Below are 12,998 nucleotides of genomic sequence, written 5' to 3' on the forward strand. Positions count from 1 at the left end.
ATGGTGGAGAGTGGGGGGATTAAAGAGACGTATTCATAGTTGATTTGAACAAACCCACTTCTTTCACTATCAAATCCATATATTTACACCTTCATTTTCCCACACACAAACCCACAAATAAAATAAACTTAACAATTTTCAATTATCTACGCTTGTACGTCCAAACCTACCATGAACACCCAATCATTCTTATCATTTCATACACTCTTTTAAGGTTTAGCTTTGAATACATATATGAAGAACACACCAACCAAACCCACAATTTTCTTTTTTTTTTTTTTGTTGCTATTTTAAGCTCATAAATGATTGTAGCGAATTGGCCACACTTTGTTTGATCGAATGAGTGTAAGTGTTTGATTTGATGCAAAATTCAGGGCCAGGGTAGAAAGTTGGGGGAATCATTTTGAGCTGCCAAGAACTGTTGGAAATGGGCCATACACACACACACACCAAAAAATGGCTACTTTCCAAGAATGAATCAAACCCAAGTCTTGATTTGCACGTGGCTACGAACCACGGTGTTGGGGGTTCAAATCCCGCCTCGCCCACAACCGGCCAAAAAGGGAAGGACTTTTCCTTCTGGGGGTAGGAAAATCATAATCGGGATAGCGGACCCAAAGCTATAGAACTTGGGTGTGGATCTTTTGTCGAATGGAATGACCTTATCTTTTTATTTTTTCTTTTTCGTTAATGGGTTCGAAGAATAATGTTCTGATACCATGTCAAGAATGAGAAACAAAGGAGAGATTGGAAGTCCAATCTTGTCGTTCACAACATTTAAATAGAATACAAACTAGGACCATAAAATAATGTAATGGGTGTACTTCACACACGAGGAATTGCAATTATTTTGTTGAAATGTCTTCCACAAAACGGAATATATGAATATATATATATATATAATGATTTTTTAAATATTTATAATATCCAAAGACAGAGACCCCAAAAACAGGTAGCAGCATGGAGTAGGAGTAGTTTATAACAAAATAAAAATGGGGGCTTTGTTGATATACTTTTTTAAAAAGAATTATTAATTTGAAAGCAGGATAATGTGGAAGTTGTTCTCTGTGTTTTTGGTGGGTATTGGTGGACAAGATGAATTTGAGTGTCAATCTTTGTCTTCCAACATTTCTTCTTAGATTCTTTTCTTTTCCGCATGCAAATATACTCTCACGTTCTTTAAAACGGGATAAGATCATGCGTATATAGGTAAATGATAAAACTTTACCACAAATACGTATTTTTAATCGTTAACGGAACGATATTATCATACTATTGTAAAGGTAAAACAAAGAAGAAAAGAACCGAACAATTGTTCTCTTCTCCGTTCATCTTACCAACGCATAAGAATTTTAAGACTAACTCTTTTAAAATTATTGATGGTAAGAAACTTGGGGAGAGAAACATATTAATATCACGATCACTTCACACATTGAAAGAGTAAAAGTTGCTCTTGTGAAATCTCATATCGGTGGGAGATGGGAACGAAACATTTCTTACAAGGGTGTGGAAACCTCTCCCTAGCAGACGCATCTTAAAACCGTGAGGCTAACGGTGATACGTCATGGGTCAAAGCAGACATTACATTTGACTGTTACAAGTGGTATCAGAGCCAGACAACGAACAGTGTACAAGCGAGGACGCTGGGGTTCCAAGGAGAGAGGATTGTGAGATCCCACGTCGATTGGAGAGAGGAACAAAACATTCCTTGTAAGAGTATGGAAACCTCTCCTTAGTAGACGCGTTTTAAAACTGTGAGGCTGATGACGATACGCAACAAGTCAAAGTAGACAATATTTATTAGCAGTGACTGTTTGTACGTGCTTCTCTCCCGATCATGATATCGGGATGCATATAGGAACTATTAAGCATCCATTATTTGTAGGTTAGAAACATATTCTCTCCTATTGGTTTGGCACTACTATTTAGCAAAGCCCTATAAATAAGAGCTCTCTAGCATGGCTAGGGTTTAGGATTAGTACTCATAGGGCACCAAAAATGGAGAGATAAAGGGCATAATTGTAGTGAGTCAAAAGGAATCTGGATTCTTCCTCTCCCACTTTCTTTTATAGATTTGAATGAGTGAAACCCATTTCATCTCTTCATCTCACAAGCCTAGGGTTCCTTGTATTGTTGTTCTTCAAAACCCCTCATCACCATGATGAAGAAACGCCAAGTGATTGTGAAAAGAACAGATGGATCATCAAATAGGAACAGCAGCAGCAGCACATCATCATCAGCTGTGAGAAGCTTGGTTAGATATGGAGAGTGCCAAAAGAATCATGCTGCCAATATTGGTGGATATGCTGTTGATGGGTGCACAGAATTTCTTGCAAATGGTGAAGAAGGCTCTAATGGAGCTCTTACTTGTGCTGCTTGTGGCTGCCACAGGAACTTCCATAGAAGAGAAGTTGAAACTGAAGTGGTTTGTGAATACTTTCCTCCAAATGCTTGAAAACTTCCAAAATTATATAATATAACAACACCCTTTTCATTATTCATATTCATATATATTGATGTCACTAAGAATGATTGTTGTTTGAAACATAAGAGATTTGTAATTAAATTGTGTATTGATTTGCTTTTCTTCTTCTTCTTCTCCATTTTCTTGTTTTTCTATCGTATCCCACGTTGGTTGGGGAGAAGAACGAAACACCCTTTTTATAGACACGAGGCGTTGTGCCAGTAAGGACGCTAGGCCTCGAAGGGGGTAGATTTGGTAGGGTCCCACGTAAGAATGAGTGCGAATGAGGATGCTGGGCCCTAAAAATGAGTGGATTATAATATCCCACATTGATTGGGGAGGAGAACGAAACACCCCTTGTAATGGTGTGGAAACTTAAAAAGACAATATCGGGTAGCGGTGGACTTAGGCCGTTACATTTTCCTTTTCGTGTCTGTAAAGTCTCTTCCTCGAATAGAAGTGACTATTGGTGATTCAAAAGAACAGACAAAAGGAAAAGTAAAACACTGCAGCTGAGTGGTGTATTGTCAAGAACAAATTTCTTGACCCTTTCCCCTTGTTATTTTGATTCTGTTTGTTCATTGGGAAAATGGGTATCATATTTAGAGGATTTTCAGAGATGAGTATCAATAATTTCAAATGAGTATCAATAATTTCAAACTTGATTCATCTTGGTTAACTACTTAATCAACACAAAACCCCATTTAGTGATGTGTAAATTAGCTAAAAATTGATAGCCGGGGCCAGCATAGATCAAACCATGACCTCATATAAATAGAAGTTACCTTATCTTTGAAGCAATCATTAGTGAAAAGAAATATTATTATATCACTCCCACAAGGAGGCCCCACAGATATCCAATCACATCACACAGCTTTGAAATACAATAGCCATGAATTCTTTAGTAGAAGCTGACCTAATTTTGAAGAACCCTATTTAGATCTCTCCCTATAGCTGTGGTGCTGTGGGTTAGTTTGTTGTTTATGATAATGTTGGCATTTTTTTAATACCATACATGTGGAGCTTTTGCTTTCTTTCTTGGCTGCCAATGGTGAATAATTGGTTAACAACATTCATCCTTTGATTTGAAGGCCTTGGAGTACAATTCATTTTTTAATGTTTTTTTTTTTTTTTGGATGATTTGGATGATTAGATATTGAAGTGAGTGATTTAATCGACAAAAACAAGCCTAGATTAGCCATATATTCTTATTTCATTTAACTAAATCATATGATTAATCAATTCTGTCAATTCATAAGAACAAATTTTGAAACCAAAGATTCAAACGTTTGCATGTGCATTGCTTGCTGTATTCAACCATTTTTAGATTTTACTCAAACCCTCAAATTCATTGAACTTTGGTATCCACATATCAACTTCATTGTGATTTGATATCCAAACCCTTTACTGTTGTTTGTCATTACCAATGATATGAAATGAATTTGATAAGAATGTGTCGAGTTTCTCTGATTCTTCTTCGAATTAGTAATTAGTATCAAAGTTGTTATAAATTGAAGGAACGAATCTATAAGTGTGTATAAAACTATATGAACGTGTATATAACTGAGTTAGCTAAGAACGAAAATGGATTTGTAGCGTAGTTTTTGTTTGTTTGGAGGGTTAGAAAAGAAAAGGAATGGGTAGCAAAGTTATAATGAGTATAAGCTAAAAATGACAAAGTTGAGCTGGGTGTTGTGGTGGGGTTTGGGACAGACAGACAGTGACTTGAAAAGGCTATTCCTCTCAATTTTTAACATTGTACACATCCATCTCTGTCTGTCTTTGTCCTTTTTTTTTTTCTTTCTTTTTTTTCATGTCTTCATCCATTCATTTCCATACATGCTTCAACTTCACATACGTTTGGTTAATGAAAACTACAAAATCCATAAATCTTATCTTCCATTGGATAAACGTCCGATGATGATGAACGTTTAGGACAAATTTCTATTATGTCTCTAAACTTTTAAAAATTTTGTCGTTTTAAAGTGTAGATTTCTATTATCCAATGAATGTTTGGTTCTAAATGTGTTGGACAAGGGATAACTTTCAATTATGCCCTTAAATTTTAGGGTAGGTTTCGTTTCAAAATAACAACTTTATTAGGTTATTTGTTAATTGAAGGTAAAAATATGATGCAACAAATAACGGTAGAAATAGTTCTCTTTCTTATTCTTAAGCAAGTTTTCGGGAGGGCTTGACTTAATTGATCTATGATTTATGTTTCGTCTTTTGTTTCGAGAATATATTGATCAATTTCGATTCTTTATTTTTACATCGTTTGTTTTCCGATCGAGACATATGGATCCATGGGTTTATATGTCTATATAGATCCTGTTCATGGATTAACGAAAATGTGCAAAAGCTCTATTTGCCTCGACTATCCTATGAGTCTCTTTCTTTTTACTGCATTGTCACTCCCTTTGGCAGCATCCACTAATTCGAAAGGCATATTTCAACTCTAACGTTTTCGGGGATGCTCCTAATAACCAACAAATGGCAAGTGCCTTTCCTTGTGTTGATCCTATTTTAATGGGAATTTGATGAGTTGATATGCTTACACGTCTTGCTTTTATTGCTATATCGAGAGTTATGTGGTATATCAAGTAGAATAATATTGAAAATCTCACAAATATTAAATATATAATTAAAAATATAAAGGTAGATAATAAATAAAATAATTAATTAGAAAATAGGTAAGAGTGGAGAGTGTGGGCCAAGTGAGACTAATTGTTGGCAATGTGAAGCCCAATTCAATGTGCTTAATGGGCCGAATATAGTCCAATATTACAAAGTATATAATTAAATTAAATGGATGGTTAATTGACCAAAATACCCTTGAAAATATTTACAAAATCCTAACCCAAAGCTTACTTAGTTTTGTTACTTAATTACTTCTAAATAATAATCCAAAGGAGTGATTTTAGATTTTGTAATATTTTTAATGATAGTTTTTGCTAATATAATAATGGTTAAGGTGAAATCTTCGTTTTCCAACCATATATACTTAAATCAGTTGAACTAGACTAAGATCGATGAATTGAGCTAATGGAACGGTGTGGTGTAAAGACAATGGTCCCAATTTCCCACCCGTTCAAACTATCGAGTTGTGTTCATATGGTCCACAAGAACAAACTAGACAAACATTAAAAGTTTTAATTTGTAAGACTTTTCATTTTAAAAAAGGTCGGTAAAAGGTGGATAAACTTATAATCATACGAAGAAAAAAAAAAAAAGTTAAGCTAATCTAAATTCGCTGTTACACTGGTCAGTATGCCAACGAGAACGTTGGGCCCTCAACGAGGGTAGATTATGAGATCTCACATTAGGGAGGAAAACGAAACATTTATTATAAGAGTGTAAAAATTTCTCCTTAATAGAAGTGTTTTAAAATTATGAGGCTGAAAGTGATACGTAACGGACTAAAGCAGACAATCTATGTTAACAATATTATGCCGACGTAATTAAAGTGAATCCCGATCTTACTTTAACATACAAAACTTATGGTGATGTATGAGATCAGGGAGAAATTATAACATATGATTTTTATTTCCATATATATATATATAGATGCATAGATATAGTATAGAGCATGTAATTTCATGTTAATTTACACTTTTGTTCTTACCTCCCACAAGGATATTTATTGTAAAAAGTGTTTGTTCATCATGTTTCAGCTTCTAATGACACACTAATTATATGATCAGCATGAACATGAGCCAAAGCTCCATCATCAAACAGCCACTTCTCCAGGAAACTTAGAGGAGGAACTTGATTTGTTGTAGAGGTTGAAGGAGAATTGCTATTGTCATTGAAATTAAACAAGGAATCATCCAAATTCACCTCCGGTGAGTTGTTGTAATTCATTCCACTTTGTGATCCTTCACTTTGTGTGGAAGATTTTGGTGATTTCTTCATCCAATTCTCAAGCAATTTGGCTATATTTTCAGCACTTGATGCATAAGTTGCAGTTGATTGTTGGGGTTTTGATGCTTCCATGGTTTCATATGAGCTTGGTTTGTGTAAGGAAAGTGCTTCACAAAGGGCTCTTTTGGCTGTGTGTATGTCTGTTTGAAGCCTTCTTTCCCACTGCCCTTTTGAGATTCTAGTTTGGGCACCATCTGACCCTGAGTGCATCTTTTTCAGCTTCTTTTTCAAGTGCGTGTTCCAATAATTTTTTATGTCGTTGTCTGTTCTTTGCGGAAGGTACGACGCTATGGCTGCCCATCTACACAACACCGACAAAATCGTCGTGATTTTAATTTCAATGACGGAGGGAAGATTCGAAACGTTTATAGTGATTACCTGTTACCCAAAAGAGCTTGGAGATGAACAATCATTTTCTCTTCGTGATCAGTGAAGTTTCCTCGCTTGATTCCGGGTCGGAGGTAATTGGTCCATCTTAGCCTACAGCTCTTACTGCATCTTAGCAAACCTGAGAACATAATTGCAATAAGGAAATGGGTAGGTGAGAAAATTAACACCGGGAATTAAATGCAAAAACCCAACTCAAAAAATCAAAACTTTAGGCTAAAAAGAAGGGATTGACCAGTATTTGTTGGAACCCATCGCCAATTGCTAGGCCCATGTTCTTGAATGTAAGAAACCAAGATGATATCTTCCTCAGGCGTCCATGGCCCTTTTTTCACGCCCACTTTGTCACAACATGGATGCCTTCCCATCATTGATGAACTTGATCTTCGTGTTCGTGTTCGTGTTCGTGTTCGTGTTCTTGGGCTCTAGCTCATAATAGAAATGGAATGCAAGGGAAGGTTTACAAAGCAAATTCAGGGTTGTGTATATGTAGAGGTTTATATATATTGAAAAAGAGAGAGAAATAGAGGCAAAAAGAGTCAAACGTACAGCAATCAGCATTTAATCTTTGATACAAAAAGTCAACTCTCTCACACTTACAAGGCTGGATTGCATTGAATGTGGGTATTGTAATGTAGATTTGTGTCACTTCTCAACAAAGAAAATCGAGTTTGTCTCAACCACATTAGGTAGAACGTACCAATTTTGATTTTTGATTTTCATTTTTTTTGGTGTAACGTTCATGAGTATCGTCCATGCTCCTCGAGTCTTCCCTCCTTTGGCAAATGTTGAGGCAATTTCATACAAGGTTAATAGGGCTTGGAGATCTAAGGGGTTGGTCCCTAACTCGAACTCCTTGCTCATGGAAGTTTTGGTCGAAGTCATCTTCATCTAGGGTTTGATTCTTCAATGCTTTGAATTCCTCGAGTTGGTTCTCCCATGGTTGGAAAACTCACCATTACTTGNTCGAAGCTGAGGTGAATTCTTCTTAATGGCAAACTCACCATTACTTGAGAAGTATTCTCCCTTAGACACAATTTATNTTGGAAAACTCACCATTACTTGAGAAGTATTCTCCCTTAGACACAATTTATTTTGCTTGAGATTGTTTGGGTTGTAACACCGCTCATCGACAAAGCGATTCACAGGAGTTACTATTGACGTCAATAATAAATTCCGACAACCAATCATAAATTTCAAAATATTTCCATAAACACCAAGTAAAACATTTAAAACCATTATCATTTAAAACTTAAACAACCAACGTAAGTTTTAAACAGCGAAAACATAAATACACAAAACAGATCTAGATATGGATTCCCTGTAGTCTCTAACCTGCCCGTTTTGCCATCGGTTTATCTACATCATCTAAATCTAGAAAGAAAAGTTAAAATAATTGAGGACAAATTCCGATCTGGGCTTCTCTCAAAANCTGCTCATCGACAAAGCGATTCACAGGAGTTACTATTGACGTCAATAATAAATTCCGATAACCAATCATAAATTTCAAAATATTTCCATAAACACCAAGTAAAACATTTAAAACCATTCTCATTTAAAACTTAAACAACCAACGTAAGTTTTAAACGGCGAAAACATAAATACACAAAATGGATCTAGATATGGATTCTCTGTAGTCTCTAACCTGCCGGTTTTGCCCTCGGTTTATGTGCATCATCTAAATCTAGAAAGAAAAGTAAAAATAATTGAGGACAAATTCCGATCTGGGCTTCTCTCAAAATTCATTAAATTGTAGGTGTGCCAAGACTACGCCCTCACGAACTCGACCTAGACCTAAGACTAGGCAAGCTTTCAAGTCTTTTGACCGATCGAGTAGCCTATTTACTAAAAGAAAAAAAATGATTAAAGATGGAAAAGTCCAAAAAGAAAGATTGTTTNGGCTAGGCAAGCTTTCAAGTCTTTTGATGGATCGAGTAGCCTATTTACTAAAAGAAACAAAATGATTAAAGATGGAAAAGTCCAAAAAGAAAGATTGTTTAGTTCCAACATCTTTAGATCGTTATGAAACGTGGGGACGGGAGAGTAATACTGATTTGGACTTCATTCGTTACAACGTGTAGCTGCCTTAAGCCACTCCTCCTCATACAACAAATCCAAATCAATGGAAATCGATATATCTCCATAACAAAAATGGTTCCAACATTCAAGATTTTGATCCACCTTTTAAAACTTCAATCCAATTTCCTAAAGTTTTAATTTAATAATTTTACTTCAGCGTAAGATCTGTCCCAATCAATTGGGTGAAGTATTTAAGTTTGAAAGTAAATGACGTTACCTGAGATAATTGAATTGACGTCTTTCTTTATAGCTTAATAAATACTAAAACGAGAGATAGACGTTTCAACTTCATAAACATAATAATTATACTGAGATATTCAACCTTTTTTTTTATTATTATTTTACAAGTTCAATAACATATAGTATAATAGATTTATCAATGACATATATCTTAACTAGTTGAATTGTTGTCAGATTAATATATCAAAAATAGGCTTGAAATATAAGCTACCGATACGTGTTCTTTTGTCGTGGTTTGTATTAGGTTTAATTAACTATTAAATAACATCATATTCTCGTAATGTTATGTACTAATGAAGTGATTGATTAGAGATCCATCAATTTATATGATTTATATAATATTTATTGGCATTTAAAAATGGTTAGAGATCTTTTCAAATATTTTTCTATATTTGCCCGGACATACATTAAAATTTTGGAGAGGGATTTGATTTTTGATTATGAAAGAATTTGGAAGTGTTGGTGGTGAACAAAAATTATAAAAGTTGGGTTGAATTACATTTTTTATTCCGGTTAGGTTGAAATTTTAGAAAATGGAAAACTCCAATCTGTTTGCTGGATGTCATTTTTTTTGTTGGGTCATGGCCGCCTCAGTTTTATCGAACAAAAAAAAATCTTGAAAAAAAAAACTTTTGTGTTTTCCTGATACCTTTTTGGTGTTATTCTTTTTCAAATCTTGCTTTAGGTTTGATGTTTAAACAGATTCATTGAATTAGTTTTGATCAAGCTAATTCTGGAGTGAATTGTCTTGCTATGTAACAGTGACCATCATAGATTCCAAATTCGATCTAAGAGTCATTCATCTTCTAACCAGCTCTTAGTTGGAATCAATCCGTTAAGTTAGCTTTCTTTGTGAACGTTTTGCAAGGATTCTAAAAGGACCTCTAGCTTTACAAATTCCAACATTGTAGGCGCTTATCAGTAGGTTACATTAAAAATAATTCAATTCAATTCGTATAGATCATGATATAATCTCTTATTCTTAAGGTCAACTATCTTATAAGGTTTAATCATACGTTAATTTTTAAATTTATATCTATTTGATCTCTAATTTTTAAAAAAAAAAAAACATTCAATAAATTATTTAATAGTAATAGATTTTTGAATTTTAAATTTAGGTAGTTAAGAAAATATTATATATATGTGGAGAAATAAAAGTGTAAAATAATGAAATATAAAATGCAATATGAATATGGTTGCATTTAAGTGGACAAAATTTGTGATTTCCTCCATTTGTTTGACTATTAGCACACCTTTCTTTTTCCATCCAAACGGCTCCGTTTCGTTTTCATTTCTTAATATCTTATCACTTTATTTTTCTATTTTATTATTATAACCTTCATTTATTCTATAATTCCATCTATATTCTTTTTAATTCTAAATTTTACTAAACCCAATATTAAATTAATAAACATGAATTTCTTGGATTCTATTTTTTTTTTAATTATTATTTAGAAGTGTGAAGTTTAATTTAGATATTGTTTTTTAAAAGAATATACCATTTTAAAGAAAATATATAATAAAAAAAATTAAAAAAACATCTTTAAAAATTAAATAATTATTGAATAGTCAAAGTTGAAATGTATATATATAATCCAAAAATTCAATTATGGATGAAAATTGTGAGTACGTTGCGTCAAAAATAGTCCTAAATTTTCAAAATTATTTTTTTTTTAAATAAAATGCAATTTGTATTTATGATATGAGATAAATAATGAGTTAATTAATTTGCATTTAAACAAGGCCCGATGTTGTGGGATTTTACTCTCCACGGGAGAACCCTCGACACTGGTGCCACGTGTAGTAATGAGCTGGAATATAATTTCATATCAGATGTACTGAATCCTGAACAGTGATGGGTTTTCTCAAGCAAAGTCATAAGGAAGGTGCCACGTGGGATAAAAAATTTATTTAGATAATCACGCACTTAAATACTTGGAGTTTGCACACCCACCTTTATGAGGCCACTTAAATGGCGACACGTACACGAATTAATTATGGTGATATGCGCCCATTTGTCAACACTCTACAGCTAGGAAATTCCACGCCATCTCGACCCATCGCAGAAGGTACACGTGTATGGCTGGTAACACTCTGGCTTGGACTTTCGTATTTAAAAAATGGAATAAGAAACTCCAGTTGGCAAATACAAATTTCTTCTTCATATAAATATAAGGACCAAAATTAACATTTTCGAAAATTGTCTTAAAATAAAAAGTATATTATTATTTAATTTTCTCATATTTAATTAAAAGTTTAACTATTTCTACCCCTAAGATATTAATTTATTTCTCTCAATTAATTAAATTATAAACAACATTTGAGGAATGTTTTCTATAGAAAAAACGTGAATTTTGAATTGAAAATTAAAAAATTAATTAATTAATTTTTTTATTTTTTTTTTTCAAAATTCATGAGAGATGGGGGAAAAGATATATAGAGGTTACGTAGGAAAATTGAATAGGTAATTCTAATATATATAATAAAAAAAATGGAAAAATGGCCGAAAATGTGTAAGGAAGAAAGATTGGGCCTGTTAGGTGAAGTTGGAGCCCACAAAACAAGAGAAAACGGTGGGCCCAGATGAGGCCCATAACTAAGACAGGATGAGGTGTCACAATCTTGATGTAATAGGAGTTAGGGTTCTGAATTGTGATTGGTTGATATATATATATTAATTATATGGGCCCTACATTATCTCAATAAAATGATAATAAAATTTCCAAAAATATTTTAGTATTAGAGAATATCATTCTTTTTTTTTTTTTTTATTCACATAATAATTTCATCTTTATAAATATTTTTTAAATGCGGGTGGACTCCACGTCTTTATTAAAACTATATTAACATGACAGAAAAACGAAGGAAGCATTCANTATTTATTAAAACTATATGACAGAAAAACGAAGGAAGCATTCATATTCTTATAGTACTGAAAAATTTCTCAATCAAATGAATTAGTCAATATTTTAGACATGTAGAATNCGGGTGGACTCCACGTCTTTATTAAAACTATATTAACATGACAGAAAAACGAAGGAAGCATTCATATTCTTATAGTACTGAAAAATTTCTCAATCAAATGAATTAGTCAATATTTTAGACATGTAGAATTTCGGTATCGGTAGGGCCCTTAGTTGTCGTCACTCGATTGAATATGGTTCGATGTTTGGAAGAGGTGTAAGTTATGGATCACATGGTCATGCTTTGTCATTATTTGCATTCATATTCTTAGAAATTTCTTTATTTAAGTATTGGTATAAAAGTATGTGTCGGCTGCCGTCAGCAACGCTATCTGAGTATGAGCAGGTTCTGGTGCTTGAAAGGGGCGGTGTTCCGACCGAATTTCGCAAAAAAGAGAAAGAAAGAAATATAGGGTCAACTCAAAGAATTGAATTGCGCCTCTAACCTCCATAGAGCGAAGGCTCACCCTTATTATTAAGACTCACTTCAGGCGGAGAAGCTAGAAGCCTTCCCGGTGTATGAGGGGAGACTTGCTCGAGTTCCAAGCCAACAATCCCTATACCTCAATCGTCTCACCTATTTATTCTCGAATTGTAAACTCTTGATCTGTTAGATGAACACAACTCTCCACAATAGTATCATATCGTCCACTTTGAGCATAAGCTCTCATGACTTTGCTTTTGGCTTCCCGAAAGGCCTCATACCAATGGAGAGAGTGTCCTGGAGAGAGTATTCTTTGATTATAAACCCATGATCATTNCGAAAGGCCTCGTACCAATGGAGAGAGTGTCCTGGAGAGAGTATTCTTTGATTATAAACCCATGATCATTCCCTAAATTAGCAGATGTGAGACTTTCATCATCCAACACCTCCCCTCGAACAAAGTACGCCTCCCCTTAATCGAGGCTCGAGGCTCGACTCCTTTTTCTTTTGGAGTCTT

The 12,998-nt window shown here is 34.0% G+C and overlaps 2 protein-coding genes across 2 annotated transcripts; one reads left to right on the plus strand and one right to left on the minus strand.

Annotated features, from left to right (window-relative positions):
* Positions 1–1,989: 1,989 nt before the first annotated feature.
* On the plus strand, positions 1,990–2,483 carry LOC111789302 (mini zinc finger protein 1). Its single transcript, XM_023670024.1, has one exon. The coding sequence runs from the start codon at positions 2,159–2,161 to the stop codon at positions 2,453–2,455; it is 297 nt and encodes a 98-aa protein (XP_023525792.1). The 5' UTR covers positions 1,990–2,158; the 3' UTR covers positions 2,456–2,483.
* A 3,504-nt stretch (positions 2,484–5,987) lies between these two features.
* LOC111787755 (myb-related protein 306-like) lies at positions 5,988–7,229 on the minus strand. The gene is made up of 3 exons (XM_023667801.1): positions 7,011–7,229; positions 6,767–6,896; positions 5,988–6,689 (listed from the first exon to the last, which is right to left on the minus strand). The coding sequence occupies exons 1-3, from the start codon at positions 7,144–7,146 to the stop codon at positions 6,128–6,130; spliced, it is 828 nt and encodes a 275-aa protein (XP_023523569.1). The 5' UTR covers positions 7,147–7,229; the 3' UTR covers positions 5,988–6,127.
* Between the last annotated feature and the right edge of the window lie 5,769 nt (positions 7,230–12,998).

The sequence above is a fragment of the Cucurbita pepo genome, chromosome LG02 (assembly GCF_002806865.2).
Source record: "Cucurbita pepo subsp. pepo cultivar mu-cu-16 chromosome LG02, ASM280686v2, whole genome shotgun sequence".
NCBI classification, from domain to species: Eukaryota; Viridiplantae; Streptophyta; class Magnoliopsida; order Cucurbitales; family Cucurbitaceae; genus Cucurbita; species Cucurbita pepo.